The 18,200-nt window shown below is 32.1% G+C and overlaps 2 protein-coding genes and 1 non-coding gene across 8 annotated transcripts; 1 reads left to right on the top strand and 2 right to left on the bottom strand.

Moving 5' to 3' along the window:
* LOC137825997 (uncharacterized) lies at nucleotides 1-1,205 on the bottom strand. Its single transcript, XM_068631835.2, has 2 exons — nucleotides 755-1,205; nucleotides 1-324 (listed from the first exon to the last, which is right to left on the bottom strand). Exons 1-2 carry the CDS (start codon nucleotides 1,052-1,054, stop codon nucleotides 307-309), a joined length of 318 nt encoding a protein of 105 aa, XP_068487936.1. The 5' UTR covers nucleotides 1,055-1,205; the 3' UTR covers nucleotides 1-306.
* Nucleotides 1,206-4,609: 3,404 nt separating this feature from the next.
* TRNAE-CUC (transfer RNA glutamic acid (anticodon CUC)) lies at nucleotides 4,610-4,682 on the bottom strand. Its single transcript has one exon. It is a non-coding gene; the product is annotated as a tRNA-Glu (tRNA).
* On the top strand, nucleotides 4,620-16,325 carry APC6 (anaphase promoting complex 6). 6 transcript variants are annotated; one of them, XR_016517259.1, is made up of 17 exons: nucleotides 4,620-5,119; nucleotides 5,525-5,659; nucleotides 6,009-6,082; nucleotides 6,477-6,516; nucleotides 6,963-7,008; nucleotides 7,094-7,173; nucleotides 7,255-7,436; nucleotides 7,503-7,628; nucleotides 7,767-7,841; nucleotides 8,401-8,526; nucleotides 10,880-11,752; nucleotides 12,261-12,330; nucleotides 12,520-12,602; nucleotides 13,726-13,839; nucleotides 14,195-14,294; nucleotides 14,912-14,947; nucleotides 16,097-16,325. XR_016517259.1 is itself a non-coding variant. In XM_068630553.2 (16 exons), the coding sequence occupies exons 1-16, from the start codon at nucleotides 4,874-4,876 to the stop codon at nucleotides 16,178-16,180; spliced, it is 1,617 nt and encodes a 538-aa protein (XP_068486654.1). In that variant the 5' UTR covers nucleotides 4,620-4,873; the 3' UTR covers nucleotides 16,181-16,325. The 6 variants fall into 6 exon arrangements, 3 of the variants coding, with proteins under 3 accessions (XP_068486654.1, XP_090153250.1, XP_090153251.1); XR_016517257.1 differs by lacking the exon at nucleotides 10,880-11,752 and having other exon boundaries at nucleotides 12,520-12,826; XR_016517258.1 differs by lacking the exon at nucleotides 10,880-11,752 and having other exon boundaries at nucleotides 12,520-12,854.
* Nucleotides 16,326-18,200: the final 1,875 nt, after the last annotated feature.

Genomic DNA, 18,200 nt, shown 5'->3' with positions numbered 1-18,200 from the left:
TTGTGGGATTTATATGAATTGAGAGAAATAGCTTACACATCAATATTGCATTATGAAACAAAGTTGTGGGATACAAGATTTGTGGTAACATGGCAAAGAACTTGCAAGCACTTTTATATATGTATAATATCTCACTTTTTATGGGTTTCTTTAGGTTATGATTCCACTTGACGACACATAGTTGGCACAGCAGTACCCACATGCACAATGAAAGGAACATATATAAATATTCTGAGACAAACCCACGACTTTATCCCAAAAGAGCTTATGGTTGGCAAATGAACTTTATGCACTGCCAAGATCAACTTAAGAGCACAAAAAGGCCTGAAAACAAAAGTCAGAAGCATGTGTCAAGGTTATTCCTCTCTCAACTTAAAACTGTATAAACCATTTAAGCATAAATAGGAATGTTATCTGGTTTACTGAAGTAAAACTGAATCTTTTCTTTTAAGTAGGATTGAAACATATTTTACAGAGAATTTACAACACTTTATGAGTAGATCCTTCATAGTAAAAATTAACTTAAATGTTACTTATATGAAAGTATAGAAGAGACCTAAGTCAACAAATCTATTTCATTATGAAACTTGACATCAATAGGGAGTTTCCAAACTTCAATAACGATGTATTATGACATGAAAACATGAAACATACATCTGAGTAAGATTAAAATTTCAGACTTCAAGGGTAAAGTTAGACTAGAGAAATACCAAAACATAAAACTAACAAAAGGAACAAGAAATGAAGTGCATACGTTGAAGAAGCAAAACATGGGTGTCTTGGAAGTCTTCTTTGCCTTCTTGAGCTTCCTCAGCATTTCATCTTGAGAGCATATGTTACCTGCAGGTGAGGCCAAGAACACAGTTCTTGTTATTGGGGGAGACCACAGGCCACTTTGCTCATACACAAAATCAAACTGAGTGGCATCAAAGAATTTCCCCATAAGCCTTTCAGAGAAGGCCTTTGAGACAATTTGGATGGTTGGACTGGATGTGGAGGAGGAGGGAGATTCATGAGAAGAGGCTAATTCAGACTCAGACATAGCAACACACATGGGGTATTGCACACACACAAACACTGGTTATTGTTGATGGTTCTATCTATATTCATTCATAAAGAGGATCAAGGGAATATAGCAAATCATGGTGGGGTTGGGGGGGTCAAGAGTGGGTACCATCATTGGATTTTCCTATTTGGTTTCTGGTTCTTATGGCCATTGGCAAGGGGGACCCCAAGGAGAAAAAGTTATATATGCTTGAAAAATCAAGGGAAAGGAATAGAAGTGACACTTTCCATGGAAAGTTATGACATCTTTATTCTACATCACATTAAGTATATACTAGGTATTTGATGTTTCATGCCAATTTAGATCGGTTTTAGCTTTTGTCGGCTTTCAAAAACTAATTTGAATTGATGTGGTGGAAATGTACGGCTGGGTTGTGGAGGGCAAAAGGCCAAATTAGAGTTCTTGGTAATCACATGTAGAGATGGTAATTGGTGATTTAATCTAATTAATTAAGGTAAAGGAGGTACATTATCATTGGAAATATCCAATGTTTTATAAGTTATATCATTTTAAAATTGTAGCAATATATTGTTAATTACTTAAACTTATTTATAAAATACAAAAATACAAAAATAGATGTTATGAGACAGCTTTTTTGAAACAACTTTCATACCACAATATTTTTTGGTGAAATAGCTAAATGAAACAAAAGCTCTACGTTCCTAATCGAGTGCTAACTCAAAATAATAAATCGATGTCTATGTTAACATTTAGTCTTCCATATATTTTATTTTATTTTATAATTTTTCTTCTTCTCGAATATATAATGATTAATGAATTTGTGAACTATTCATCTTGGTATATTTGTTTCTTAATTTAGTATGTAATTTTTAAAAAAAACAACTTTATGAATTGAGTTATTTTTTTTATCATTTGTTGTCCAACGTCTTATGGAATATATGACTGAAATTATTTAGAACTCTATCGAATACATATCAGGAAACTGAGAAACATCTTATCAAGGCGTATCATTAGCGTAATTAAAGTGTACAAAGTAGCGTAATTAACCATGATGTCAAACTAAAACATCAATCTGGATGTTCTCGGCATCAACTTAGATGTTCTTGGCATCAAACTAGATGTTCTCGGCATGAACCAGTATGCACTAGACTTTTAATCGACCACGATGTCAAAACAAAACAAAACATCAACCTATATGTTCTCGATACCAAACTCTATGTTCTCGACATGAACCAATATGCACTCAACTTTACATCAACCATGATGTCAAAGTAAAACATCACTCTAGATGTTCTCAACATAATCGAATACGAATTTTTTTTTATCATCCATAACGTTAAAACCAAGTAATCGTCCGTAAGATGCATAAACTTAATCGATATGCAAATGACTCTATGGCCAACAAAAACTAAGAACATACAAGTAGAAACGTCGCACCCTTTCCCAACCATTAGATCAATCCCCATCCAACGACTATGATGACCCTGTAATGAATCCCAAAAACATAAACCCTGCCAAAACATATAAGCTTCTAGACTTTTAGGACCTTTGCCAAATCGAGCTTGGGGGTCAGTGTACAAATATATAATATAGTAAATCTTGACACCAACCGGACCACCCAAACAAGATAAAAATTCTTACAAATCATTAATTGACAACCTGACTCTAAAATAACAAAAATATTTCTGAGTCTTGGGGGCTAGTGTACCATCCATGGTCGAATGCCTTACAAAATATGTGATCGAAATCATTTAGGAAGTCTAGTCGACTACACATTAAGAAATCGAGAAATGCCTTTTCAAGGTATTAGTGTAATCAAAGTGTATGGAATGACTGCCTAATACTAGGATTAATTTGGTAATTCACGCTAAATCAGATCCTCTACAAGAGAGCTGACTTGAACATTGGATGACCTTTTGCAAGTACCCATCCCGTTTGAACCAAAATATGACGATCGAGTACGGTACGAAACCAACACCCAGAAAATTGAAGGACAAACGCAACAATGAAGACAAAATCTTCCCAACTCTTACAGAACATTTTTAGATTGAAAGATTAAAAATAATATTTCAATTTAAGGGGACCAAATTACCACTTTTAAATTTGGACGAATAATATATATATATATATATATATTTTAATTTTGGGGACTTACAAAATTATTTTTAAATTTAAGAACTAAAATAAAATTTAATCTAAATTTAAGAAATGAAAAAAAGTAAAAACAAAGATCATAATCGCTATTTTAGTTACATGTATTATTATTAATTTAGATATCATTAGTTATGGCAAAAATAAGTGTAACACTTTTAGTATTGAGGAAAAAAATATTTTTAAAAATAAAAAAAGAAAAATAATTTGAGTTTGGGAAATAAAAAGAAAAAGTATTCCAAATTTAAAAAAAAATATTTTTTTAATAAAAAAGGAATAATTTTGACATAAAGAAAGCAAATAAAAAAAATGTAAAGAAAGTATCCATTGATTAAAAAAGAAGAAAATTCAGACGTTGAATTTTCCCCCACTGAGGAAGACTAAATATCATAAGTTAGCTATCTTCTAAAACCACGTCTGTAAAAAAAAAAATAATTTTTGATGATTTAAAGAGAAAATTTAAAGAAAGTTATAATGTTTGGATTAAGTAATAGAGGAAAAAATTTGAAAAAGTTTACAAAAGACAGTGAGTGATGTAATAAGTGTCATTGAAATTATATTTTTTTAATTGATAAAAATGTAAGTTTATAAATTTATCTTTATATTTAAAAATTGTTAAAAAATTAATTTAATTGATTTATTTATAAATTATAATTATTTTTAAATAATTAAAAGTTAAAAATATTTTGAAATATTTACTTTAGATCCCGTTTTTTTCTCACAAAAGAAAAAGCAAATACATACTCTGTACCAAGAATATATATATTTAATTAATTAATTAATTAATTTTAATTTACTTTTTTATTTTTTTATTTTTTTAAATTCAAATTATTATTATTTTTATTTAAAATAAAATTACAATTAAATATAAAAAATATAATCAAAATTATAAAGAATTAATTATTATAAAATAACATAATTAATCATATTATATATATAATAAATTATAAATATAAATAATAATAAAGAAATAAATTTATATAATAATTACAAAAGAATAAATAAAAAAATAATAATGTTATTTAATATAAAAATATATGTTTGTCCATTTTATTTTTCTTAAGAGAGAATCCTTTAGGCTAAATAACCAATTAGTAATAATGTTAATTTAATAATAATAATAATATTTGATTAAAATTACTATAAAAATAATAATAAACATTAAAATCGATTAAAACTGATTTTTTTTCTTAAATTGAATGGTTTGGTAATCGAATTAAACAATAAAACAGATTATTATCTTTAAACATAACCAGTGAAAACAGTGACACTGTTTACCTTTGTATGTCTATTTTTTTTCTTTTAGTACTTTATTTCAATAAGTTAAAATTAAAATTTAATATTTATATAAATAAAAATGTATGCATATGATTATTTTATAATTTGATTGTATTTTTTTCTACTAAAGAAATATAAAAAAAGGTAAACATTTTCCGTTGCCGGGACTTAAACCCGGGTCTTTCGGGTGAGAGCCGAATATCCTGACCAACTAGACTACAACGAATTCTTGTAAATTCATTCAACAAGATACTATTAAAACTATTTTATTAGTTTGAATAGCAAATTAAAAATTGATCCAAAAGCTTTCTTCCCTCCTTTATTTCAATTTGGCCTCTGAACCACGAAGCCAGGACCAAGCAGACGAAGAAGAACAGAAACCCTAGCAGTGACTGAAAGAGTAAAGTGAGTGCGAAGATGAGGGAGGAAGAAATCGAGAAGCTCCGAGGTGTGGTGCGCGACTGCGTGAGCAAACACCTCTATTCCTCCGCCATCTTCTTCGCCGATAAAGTTGCCGCCTTCACCGCCGACCCCGCCGACATCTACATGCAGGCGCAGGCGCTCTTCCTTGGCCGCCACTACCGCCGTGCCTTCCACCTCCTCAATGCTTCCAAAATCGTTCTCAGCGACCTCCGATTCCGCTACCTCGCCGCCAAGTGCCTTGTATTGCCCCCAATCTTTCTTCCATTTCGTTTTTTTTCTTCTTTTATTGAATATATAAATAAGTTTATTAAGAATAAACTGTCAATTTAGTCCTTTAAGTATAAGTCACTGTCCAATGTAATAGTGAAGTAATAAGATAGTATAAATAATCTCAATTAAATACCTATCATTTTAGTCTCTAAGTTCTTGTATGGTATTTGCAATAAAGTCTAATTTGATGGATTTTTCTATACTTATTAAAGTACTTAATGTGTTTTAATATTTGGGTATTTCTTGTATAATTTTCATACTTTAGGGGCACTTTAGGAGATGGTATAATACTTTAGGGATGAAGTTGAAGGTTTTATAATTTTTGTTAATTAATTTTTATTGGTGTTTGTAAATGACTGCGTGGTGGAACTGAAGGAGGAATTGAAGGAGTGGGATCAGTGCCTGTCGATGCTGGGTGAGGCTAAAGTGGATGACGAAGGAAATGTTTATGATACGAAGGACTCGAATGTCATGTACTTGGATAAAGATTGTGAAGATCGTGAAATTAATGTGAGTTCCATTTTTTTACTTGTAACTTTTCTATTTTTCTACAGAATTATTTTTCTTACAGAAAATAGTATATGTAAGGTTTTTATATTATTAATCAGTCATAGATCGTAGGATTTTTTTTAAAAAAATGTCTACTTCTTAAATCACACCTAGTTTACCAAACGTCTAATTCTGGATTTAAATTTTGGAATTACTTGGGTGCTTTGATATGGTGTACTAGAATAGTAATATAGAGGTGAAGTTCTTGGAATGTGATACATTTTTGGAAGATCTTGTTAGAAATGGGAAGTCTGCCGTTGTTTATTTTCTTTTTCTGGTTATCTGAATACATTTTATTATGCTATTACAGATATCTTCTGCAATATGCTTCTTAAGAGGAAAAGCATACGAGGCTCTAGAAAACCGTGCCCAGGCTAGACTATGGTGAGTATGTTTGGGGCATTTTGATTGTTACTCTCTAACTTCTAGATAAGTAGAAAAGAGATGGATTTAGGGTCAGTCTGGATAAACTCCTCAATATATTCATATGGAAGAGGAAAATTAGAGGTAAAATGAACAAAATATCTTCCACAAGTTAAAATCATATGTACAACAGCTATTGGAGTAGTGATTTTTAGAAAAGTTTAAATGCACAAGTTGAATTTAACTTCTGAGAGAAGTTTGATTCATTTTATCTTTTTATTTTATTCTCTTATAAATACTTATTAATAACTTTATCCACACAGGTCCTTTTTCTTCATTTATTATATGGAAGTATAATTGCGTGACATTTGATAATAAAAACTCATTTGTTCTGCTGTGTTTGTTTTTGTTAAAGGTATAAAGCTGCTATAAAAGCGGATCCTTTATGTTATGAGGTATGGATTGATATTCTACTTACTGTCTTTGTTAAGTTCATTACTAGTGTCTTGTAATGCCAGGACTGGCCTTGTGAGCTGTGCTCACTTGGTTGGGACAATTGCTTATGAATTACTGATGGGGGGTTCAGCACCATCTGATAGAACACCCCCATTCCTTGGGACAGTTAGGTGCCATTCTAGAGCTGAAAAAAATACTCGTATACCTTAGACTTCTATAACAGCTTTTACTAAAGAAACTGTTTATTTTTCTTATGATAGTTTCTCTAGAGTAGAATTGAAAATGTTGATTGTAGCCAGTAGTCCTCAGGCATTATAATGCTCTAATTTATTATTTTCATTTTTGGGAAGTTGTCATTTGTAGAATACGTACTTGGATATTTTTTCTAGCACACTAGTTAACAGTTATCTATTTTTTCCTTGCTGTTTGGCAATAATTATGTCAGGCTTTGGAATGTCTTATTGAGAATCACATGCTTACTTGCCAGGAAGGTAGAGGTTTTCATTGATCCCTTGTAGATTTTAAACTTGATTTTAATATCATACATGTCATTCCTTTCTGTATGGAAAATTTCAGAAGCAAATTTGATATCGTCATTGCAATTTGGTAGTGAGGATGGATGGCTTTCTTCATTTTATTCTTGTTTGATAAAGAAGGTAATGGCAGGTGACAGGTACAATTTGCTTCTATCTAAATGTTTTGTGCTGCTGAAAGATAATCCCTTATTTGTCATGCAGTATGACAAAGAAAACGTTGTAGAAGCCAAGTTCCGAGAACTTGAGAATGAAAGCTGTAAAAGTGACCAATCTGATACTTCTTTCTTGCGCTCACTGAAATCCAATACCGATCTATTGGCCTGCAAAGCTGAATACTACCATCAGTGTGGTGAATATCAGAAATGTTTTGACTTAACATATGTGTAAGTGGGGGATATTCACTGTCCCAATCATTCTTCTGTTTCTCTTCCTGACTTATTCTGTTACAGTTTGCTTGAGAAGGATCTTTTCCATCTGAAGTGTACGTTAGTACACCTGGCAGCTGCTGTTGAACTTGGGCATTCAAATGAACTCTATTTGATGGCGTGCAATTTGGTGAAGGATTATCCTCAGATGTAAACACTTCTTCCATGATGCTGATAGTCTTATAATGATTTGCTACATATAAGAGTCATTCTTTATTTAGTCTTTTCCTTGATATATATATGTAGTTGCCTCTGTAAAACAATTAAATCTCATTAATGTTGGCTTAGGGCTTTATCATGGTTTGCTGTTGGTTGCTACTACTACTGTATCAAGAAGTATGATCAATCCCGTCGTTATTTTAGGTAAGAATATCTTACTTTGATAGTTAGATATGATTAATTTTGAAACATTTAATGGTAATGTTATTAATTTATCATCATAGGAACATGGTTCTTTGTTTTTTGTCTAGTTGATTATGTTTGAATCTTATTTACTTGAGAAATTATTCTAAAAACGACTGTTATACTTCCTTATATTTCATAGGATAAGGTAATTTGTTATATTTGACATTTGATGCAGTTGTCTATTTGTTTCATTACCAAGGAATATTATGCCTTAGTAAGTAGTGGAGGATATGTTATGTTTAATGTCATGTTATCAACTCAGCTTTACAGAAATGCATATATGATTGGTCTTGGGCTGGATTGATTGAGTTGTTTTTGGTGGCTTGTTAAGTTTGAGTTTATGTATCTTTGTCCTGAATTAGATTGCTTGACAATTTCTCTGTAATCTAATTAAAGATTGCTTTTCTAATCTGAATTGTCTGCAAGAGTTCCTATTATCAAGTGTTCATTACTCTTGCTGCCGATTGTTTCTGAACATCATTATAAAAACTTATTAGTTTCATCGTGTTCCTTACAGCAAGGCAACTAGTCTAGATGGAACATTTCCCCCTGCATGGATAGGCTATGGGAATGCTTATGCTGCTCAAGAAGAGGGTGATCAGGCTATGTCAGCTTACCGCACTGCAGCTAGATTGTTTCCTGGGTAAGATATTGATTTTTCCTGTTAATGATTCCTGCTACTTCCCTGAATGAGTAATTTTCTTTTGTTAATTTCTTGAATAAAAATGTCAAATAAGAATAACTGTGGCTGGGAAATCTGGTACATGGTTATAAGATCTGATTTGGGTTCTTGCAAAAGGAATCGTAAGAGAGAAATTGAAAAAAAGAATAATCCCGTGTTTTATTATTATGTTTCTGTTGAATAATGATTCTTTTTTGTTGTGTAGCTTTCATAAAGCTGTTTTTTTATACATAGTATGTAATAGGCAATAGCCCATATTATGATTTCTGAGAGCTGTATTGTTAATTACTCAAATTTATATATTTGTAAATACACATTAGTTGGGTGTAGAAAAACTATTTTTCAATCTAAAACCTTCAACTTGGTATTAGAGTGGGTACAATCGTGCACAACTGTCCTACCTTCAGTCACTGTGCCAACCCCGTCAGAAACTGCTGTCAATAAGGAAAAATTAGAAGAGAGTTTAGTATGCATGTGATACATTCCATCCAAGCAACAGGTGGTTGATTTGCTGACAAAAAGACTTAATATCTCAAACTTAAATAATCTCATAACCAAGCTGAGAATGAAGGACATTTATTTCTTATCTTGAGAGGGGTGTTGAAATATGGTGTTATTATTGCACATTTACTCTACAATAAATGTAGGCTGATTGGATAACAAATATAGATTTGTTTGTAAGAAATCCCTAAAATTAAGGGATTGAGATTAGGAGTTTATTTGGTAGATTTGCTCCAGATATTAGAGTCTTCATGTCTGGAGATTTATTTCCTTTTTTAGGATTTCGTTTTTCCTTTAAATACCAATATGTTGTTTTTTTTAGATCAAGAAAATTAATTCCATAATTATTGCTTACTGCCTATTCTTTTTTTTAACAGTAAAGATATGCACTTTCTATAAAAACTCTTTCCAGTTACGGCATTATGAATAGTCTTTCTAAACGTTTGTGTTTTTTACTTTGATTACACGTTTTGATTCTAAACACATGAATATATGTATGTATGCATGTATGACCATTGTTATTAGATGTTATGAACTTTGTTTGAGGTGTCTCATCTGATGACCATATGAAGGGCAAATGAACTGCGTGGTTAGACTAACTGATGCACTTTGTCAGATAAACTTGGAGGACTAAGTCTGAAGAACCAAGGCTTGCATAAAACACACATTAGAAGGTTCATGTGAGTATAACATGTATAAGACTAGGTTAGAGCGCTTAGGGTCTCAACAGGTATCAGAAAAAAAAAATCATATATTATGCACAGTTTTGGACATGGACGAATGCTCATTCTAATATTCTGTTTTGTGTGAAAGTGTTAACAAGTAATCACAACTATGAACTCAAATTAAGCAGAAAAAGAAATGTGTGTTGTTTAACAAGTCCCCCCTCCCCCCCTTCTTTTTTTGACATAATAAAAAAAGTTATGACCATTGTATTAGATGTTATGAACTTTGTTTGAGGTGTCTCATCTGATGACCATATGAAGGGCAAATGAACTGCGTGGTTAGACTAACTGATGCACTTTGTCAGATAAACTTGGAGGACTAAGTCTGAAGAACCAAGGCTTGCATAAAACACACATTAGAAGGTTCATGTGAGTATAACATGTATAAGACTAGGTTAGAGCGCTTAGGGTCTCAACAGGTATCAGAAAAAAAAAAATCATATATTATGCACAGTTTTGGACATGGACGAATGCTCATTCTAATATTCTGTTTTGTGTGAAAGTGTTAACAAGTAATCACAACTATGAACTCAAATTAAGCAGAAAAAGAAATGTGTGTTGTTTAACAAGTCCCCCCTCCCCCCCTTCTTTTTTTGACATAATAAAAAAAGTTATGACCATTGTATTAGATGTTATGAACTTTGTTTGAGGTGTCTCATCTGATGACCATATGAAGGGCAAATGAACTGCGTGGTTAGACTAACTGATGCACTTTGTCAGATAAACTTGGAGGACTAAATCTGAAGAACCAAGGCTTGCATAAAACACACATTAGAAGGTTCATGTGAGTATAACATGTATAAGACTAGGTTAGAGCGCTTAGGGTCTCAACAGGTATCAGAAAAAAAAAATCATATATTATGCACAGTTTTGGACATGGACGAATGCTCATTCTAATATTCTGTTTTGTGTGAAAGTGTTAACAAGTAATCACAACTATGAACTCAAATTAAGCAGAAAAAGAAATGTGTGTTGTTTAACAAGTCCCCCCTCCCCCCCTTCTTTTTTTGACATAATAAAAAAAGTTCCTAGAAGAAAACATCATTGCTGCTAGTGAGGCTGCTGTGGTGGCTGTTGGCTTGTATCAGGTTAGGTGGCAGGTTGAGAAACTTTGAGCTGATGTAAACGCTAAATGAAAGAGCTTTGAATCTGAGGGGCAAAGGTGGAAGCTAACTGTTCTGTCCTCTGCATCCATGATAGTTTGTCTCATGCTGAGGGGTATAGCTGGTATAGGTTAAGCTTTGGGGGCTGGAAGATGGAGCATCTCGTATACTTGCCAGACAGTTGTCGTACACTTCAGCTTCTGTATGTTGCTGGACAAGAGCTTCAACAGAAGCTCTTGCTTCTTCGTCTTCTTTGACTCGTGCTTGTTCTTAACTCGTTACACACCTTGGCCTTTAGATGGCACTGTTCAATGGCGTCTTGTATCTTTTGTTCAAGGTCATGCCGGATATTGTCTTTTGGATAAGCATCTTGTAGAAGGAAAACCTGGTTCTTGAAGGAAGAAGGTGGTGACATCATTGGGCGGATACTGTTGTGTAAGGTGTAAGAAGGTCAAATTGTTTGTACTGTAGTAGCAGCTCCCTCTGTTGGATGACTGAGAGGTTGAGGCTGTTTCTGAGTCTTTAAACAACTCTTTACTCCAAGCTTGGAAAGCTTCACCTATAGAGAGTCCTCTGAAAGCCTTCTACACTGTAGACATAGCTAGTCTTGCGGTCTGGGCGTGGGGTCAGCCTTAGATAGTTTGATCTGTGCAGGTGTTTTTTAATTGCCTTTAGCTTCTTCTAGTTCAAAGCTAGTAGTCACTTGGACATACTCGATCCAGAAAAACTTTGAACACTGCCGGAGGGATGATCCTCACGGAGAAAGGAGCTGCTATAGTCTGGTCTTTAGTGAACTGCTGCACAAAGATGTTGCCAATTCCTTCTTGTATGTCCTTCCAAGGAACACAGAAGCGAGGGGTAAGGTGGCGAGGCTTGGAACTTCTGCATGGTAGATCATATCTGCACAGTCTGTAAAATGCAAATCTGCACATAAATATATTAAGAAATTTGGAAAACTAAACTATGTTTCAATGATTACAATCTAACAAAAATGATGCATTTTTTTTTTTTTGCTTTGGGAGTTTGAGCTTTTTGTTGCAGCAAAGGGAGTGCTAAAGGAAGCTTAATTTTACCTTTGCGAGATTGCAACATTTTTACTTTTAGTGGCTCATAATCTTCTATGAATCAGGATATAATTCCAACCAATTTCCTTAACACAAATGCTCACTCACCAAATCACAAGGCAATTGACAATTTCAAATATCAAAGTTATGAATCTTACAATAGGTGATAACATGCCAGCATATGGGTCTCTTTTGTTTGTTTAAAAACTTCTGCATGAAATCCTCTTATTTCTCTCTCTCTCTCTCTCTCTCTCTATAAATTGTTCTTTTACAGGTTAAATCTTGATGTTGTCTTATTCCAGGTGCCACTTACCAACTCTTTACATTGGAATGGAATGCATGCGTACCCACAGCTACAAGCTTGCTGAGCAGGTATATTTTATAAAGTTGGATGTATTAAAGGAAGGGAAGCCTCTATTTTTTTTTTGTGGGGAAGGGTGGGGGGTTGCCAGGCTAGGATTTAATGCCTTCCTATATCCTTGCAAATTCTATAAAATGAACAAGGTCTACTTTCTATCACTGACTACCAGTAAAACAATTAACGTTCCTCTGTTTTTTCAGTTTTTTATACAGGCCAAGTCAACTTGCCCCTCAGATCCACTTGTGTATAATGAACTTGGAGTTGTTGCCTATCATATGAAAGAGTAAAGATACCTATATGCTTATAATTATTTTAGTTACTAAATCTGATGTTCACGTTAACTTGTACAGACTTCCCTTCCCTTGATTGCTATTCAAATGGTCCTATATGAAAGAGAAAGCCTGCATGTGGAGAATCTGACCACGATGCAGTTTAATTCAAAATCTTTATTAGTTTTCACGTGATTGAACGTGCAGCGAATACAGATTGATATGACATTGTGAACGTGTATGCTGAGTTATCTTTCACTTTTAGAGTTGAGTCTGCAATTGTAAACTTTAAAATTGGACCACTGCCTATGTGCCTGGTTAAATCTGCAAAGCTTGGTGTCTGAGAACTGCATTTAAGTTTCTGTTGGAATTAGAGCTAGTGTTGTTATTTAAATGTTAGTTTTCATAATTATCTCATACTGAGTATTTTAATTCATATATCTTTCCCAAATATGATTGCTCTCAGTTCTGTAATATAGATAGATTGAACTTGCCAACTTGACTGACATAATATATTATAAGTCTCATGAAGGTTCATAAAATACTATAAACATATATTTGTTGGAATTGGAGCTTTTTCACATTTTTTACGAGTACATGCAGTTTTGCACTTGATGATATTTATTTACTTTTAATCCAAGTTATGATGTAAATATTTATTCTGTAATCATGAATGTAGATGCTAAGATACATACAGTGAATATCTCTTATAGGGATATTCACATGATCTGATACATGTAAAATTCCATTTGGGATGTTTGATACACTTAATCTCCAGACCGTGATTGTTAAAGATATCATTAGTTGATCCATTGAGTTACTTTTTGGTCAACACCATCTTTTGAGATTATGGATTAAAAAATGTTGACAGATTTCTTACCATTTTGCAAAAGAGGAAGAAAATTGAGGTCTTAAAAGCCCTTAGTAGAGGATTAAGTCTGAGAGTAACAATGTATTGTTAGTTTTTAACCATGGACGGTGGTTATTTTATTATACAAAATCGCTGACTTTCAGATTTTATCTTGTAATAGTCTACTCTCTTTATTTCCAAATTTCTGTACAGTTAAAAAACATTCTTTTAATCAAAATGGAAAAATTAAGAGACATTTACCTGATTGACCGTGGCTTCTGATTCAGGTATAAGAAAGCTGTCTGGTGGTTTGAGAAAACATTAGCATTGATACCAACTGCTTTATCTGAAATGTGGGAATCGACTGTAGTCAATCTTGCCCATGCATACAGAAAACTGAAGTAAGTTGACAAATATCTCAGTGGTCTTCTGACTTAATTTTCTTGTCCGCAGCTTTAGAATATTTAGCTGCTGAGAATTTCTATTGTAGAGTTGAAGCATCATTTGCTTGAGTATTTGTTTTAAAACCTGTGAATTTTTTGTTATTTTTACGGCTACTTTATGTTTATTTTTCTTGTCCTAAATTTTGATTTTTCCAAATTTCCTAATCAATTAATTTTTGACTGAAAGAAAGTTGAAATATCAATTTCTTGGATTGATAAAAAGGTTTGATTTAAATAGTGGCAGTGCTAATCTGTTAATCATGACTGGTGTAGGACAGGATAGCTGATTCTGACTGTCTAAATACTGTTTCAGGATGTACGGAGAAGCAATTTCGTATTATGAGAAGGCACTTGCATTATCAACGAGAAGTGTGAGCACTTATGCTGGTCTTGCATATACTTATCACTTACAGGTATATAAACTGTTATTTTTTTCCTATTATGTGTTTTCCGGTATAACATGGTGTATTGTGGTGTTTTCTGAAAAGCAAATGTAGCCTTTTATGTATGAGTTGGCTTGGAAATTTTGATTTGTGGTTTCATCAGGTAAATAGTTTATGTTGACTTTTATCTAAAAATAATCTGTGCTGGTCGCAGGGGAACGATTACTCTGTCAGCTTTTGTAATTTTTGAGAGGAATAGTAGTTTGGTTCCATTATCCATATTTGAGTGGAAAATGTGATGGTTCCACGATATCCTAGTTCTTGGTCTGATCTGCCAAAATCATGACATTGCTTTTGTTGGCATAATTGATGGATTTTTCAACTATACCTGCAAAAGCAGATTTCAACACATTCATTCATTAATGGATATATTTATTGAAAGAAGTTGAGGCTGGTTAAAAGTAGTGTACGTGTGAAAAAGAAATAAGTTCTGCATGTACTACCTGGACATGGCACTGTGTCTGTGAATGGCTCATACGTTCCAAATTTCTATTATTTCTTTTAAACTTTTTGTATATCTTTATATTTTTTTTATCTGATCAAATTGATTAACTTCCTTCTTTTACTGTTGAATGTAATTTATGCAGGATGATTTCACTACAGCAATAACATATTATCACAAAGTGAGTAACTCTGTTTCAATATTGCTTTGTATTCATGATAATTAACCTATGTTGCACGATTGGTTTTATTTAGCATAGAGCTCTTATAGCCATCTTGCGTGTAACATATTTTCACCGTTTCTTTAATAACCTCTAGAGAACAAGAAACAGTGAAAAGAAAATAACGGCTCATAATGAATAGTCATTAGTGAAAAGTAACATTTTTTTCAAACCAAATATGTTCTTAGGAGGCGCTACTTATCATAGGCACGGTATTTTACATGTGTAATAAATGTAAGGTTGAATGGACATTTCTGAACGCACTTGTTTCTGAGAGTGTCCATCATTTGTTTGATATGAACTCTGAAAATTATGAGGTGTCTACTTTGTTATTTCCTCCTTTATTTCTAAGTGTCGACTTTTTGAGAATTCTTATTCCTATTTATTTGTCTTTTGCAAAATTCAAGATCACATTATTTATTCTTTTTATCAATTATATCCTTATGTGTTTTTTTAATCTTTGAATAATTTACACATGAATTTATTGTGAGGAGAGAAAGGGTAAAATAGCAAATTTACAACTAGTTTTATTAGAATGAGGAAAATTTATTATATATGTTTTAACCTTCAAAACTAAACTAGGTGCACACATTAATAAGTGCAAAAAATATTAACGTGCCTAGGCCAAACCCCCTTTTCAACATAAAATGTGTTTCTTTTTTGTCGATGTTCTTTGTAAAATAGGCTGCAGGTGTAGTTTTTCTAGTAAAAGATCAAATGTAGTTATTTTACACGGTTTACGAGAGTCAAATAATTAATGAGGCTTGAAATGGTAAAACATCAGTAGCTTTGGAATAAAAAAGTTAGTCCAAAACATCAATAATTTTGGAAAAGGAGGTAACTCTTAAAAATGGCTGATTATGGTAAAAGTGAACTATCTCTGAGAAAGTTCATTGGATTTCAGTTGTTGAATGGAGTGCCCAAATTTGATAATGCTTACTTAGCAATTTATCTTCAACTAGTTATTGTATGAATCTTACCTTTGTGATTCTGTCATGTTTATCTGTGTTTGAATATTGTTCTTATAACTATACTGTTTACATCCTATGAAGAGAATCTCCATGGGATTATTGGAAGTTTATTTATGATTTTTTATTCCTTGAATGTTAGGCCTTGTGGCTGAAACCAGATGATCAGTTCTGCACTGAGATGTTAAGTTGGGCTCTAATAGATGAAAAGTCAAATGGGCTTTGACCAAGTCTTGAATTCCGGTGAAGTCTATTTTGATTGTTACTCTCCTTGTGTATCTATGTAAACAATACATTAGCACCAAGCTAATGCATTGCCAATGTGTAATTATTGTTGTTATTATTATTATTATTATTATTTTACCTTCTCATTCTTCTTCTTATTAGTAGTATAAATAAAATATAAAGAGGTTTAACTTTTAAGACTGACGATAAGATGTTAAAATATTCTGCTTTGCAGTAATGTTAATATTTCTCCCACTGAGTTTATTAATAAGATCTAATGAATTAAGAGGCGCAGTTAGCTAATTTATCATAATTTTATTAAAATTTAATTAGGTTAATTTATTAAATTGACATGTTTAAGATAACGAACACATGAACAAACATGTATATTAACCCAAAAAATATTTAAATAAATTCATTAACATATTACAGTTTTTAGGATAAATAGTTAGTTTAGTACAAGTATTAACATATTTTACTACAATAAGAAAAAATAATTATAATTAGACAAATCATATTAGAACAATTAAGTCATATCATCAATTTATTCTCTCAAATTTCTTCTCCAAGTTATTCCTTTCTCTTTCTCCCCAGGTTATTCCTTTCTTTACCATTTCTCCCTCTTTTTGGCTTCAGTTCATAGAAGAAATCATTACTGTTGCGGGTCTTGAGTGATTGGTTTGGATTTAAGGGGCTAGATTGATCCCCTTTGGAGTTTTCTCTAGCACTTAAAAAAACTTGTTTCATGTAGATGAAGATGTATTATGTTCTGGAGCATTGTTTCTGCGATTAAGGTTCTTTTTGCTTCTTCTAAGCTAATTTTCTTCCCTCTCAGATAAGAAATAATTTCATTTTGGCAACGAAGGGGATCCATTAATCATAGGATTTTTTTCCTCCTTCTTGGTCGGGTAGAAAGTCTTGTAAAAAATGTATAAAACTAGAATTAGGCATATTTTTTCCTTGTAATTTTACTGCAAAAAATGGTGTATAATGTGACGGTTATTTTCGTATAAATTGGCGTTTATAACCACCACAATATACGTGTGTGGCGGTTTCCCAAACCATCATAGAACTAACCGTCACAAAGTTTAATGTGATGGTTTTACACTATCCATCGCAACTCCCGTCACTTTAAACATAGTTAAAGTGACGATTTTTATATGTAAGTAGTGTCAGTTATAACTGTTATATTTTAATTCATTGAAAAATATTTCAAAGCTATTTTATAGGGTATAATGTTGTGTTTTTAACCTTCAATATTATAATAAAATTGTAAAAATAATACGTCGGTTTCAATTAACGTAATTTTAATTATAAATAAACGAAATTTAACCACCACTTTTTTATAATCTGGTTTGCACAATTAAACTAAACATAATATATTTTTATAATAAAAAAAAAAATATACTAATAAAATGAAATAATGTATAAAGTTATAAGCATCCATTCATTTCATGAAAAAATAGAGCATATATAATATTGTTCAAAAGTTGATACGAAATTGAAAATTAAAACACATAATTGTTCAAAAGTTCATAGATAATTTAAAATTAAAACACATAATTGAATCCCTAATCAGTTTTACTTCCAGCACTTAATCCTATTATTTGATTAGGTGATGAAGCACCACTTCCAATATCTGATGTCTAGTATATGATATCTAAAATAAATAATTTTAAGTTAATAAATTTAAATATAACAATAATAAATATATGTAAAACTAACATTAAAAGTCCATTAAACAAGATATAAGAGGGAAACTCACCAATGGACTAACAAAACAAAAACATCAAATTCAGTATCCTGTCTAAAAATTGGAGCATGGAAATTGAAAAGCAACGCAAATGAACTTATGTGTAGCAAAGTTTGTTAGTATGAGTTTGTAAAATTGTTTTCATCCCGCAACACGTGATAGTGAGCAGGACGACTTGTACCTGTGTAACACATGATTTACATCAATGAGGATGTAATTTAACATAAAATTACATGTTATGATAAAAAAGAGTAAAATATCTCACCTG

Source organism: Phaseolus vulgaris, chromosome 11 (assembly GCF_051622355.1).
Source record: "Phaseolus vulgaris cultivar YP4 chromosome 11, ASM5162235v1, whole genome shotgun sequence".
Classification (NCBI taxonomy): Eukaryota; Viridiplantae; Streptophyta; class Magnoliopsida; order Fabales; family Fabaceae; genus Phaseolus; species Phaseolus vulgaris.
The sequence above is the reverse complement of the archived record's forward strand: the minus strand, read 5'-3'. Positions and strand labels throughout refer to the sequence as shown.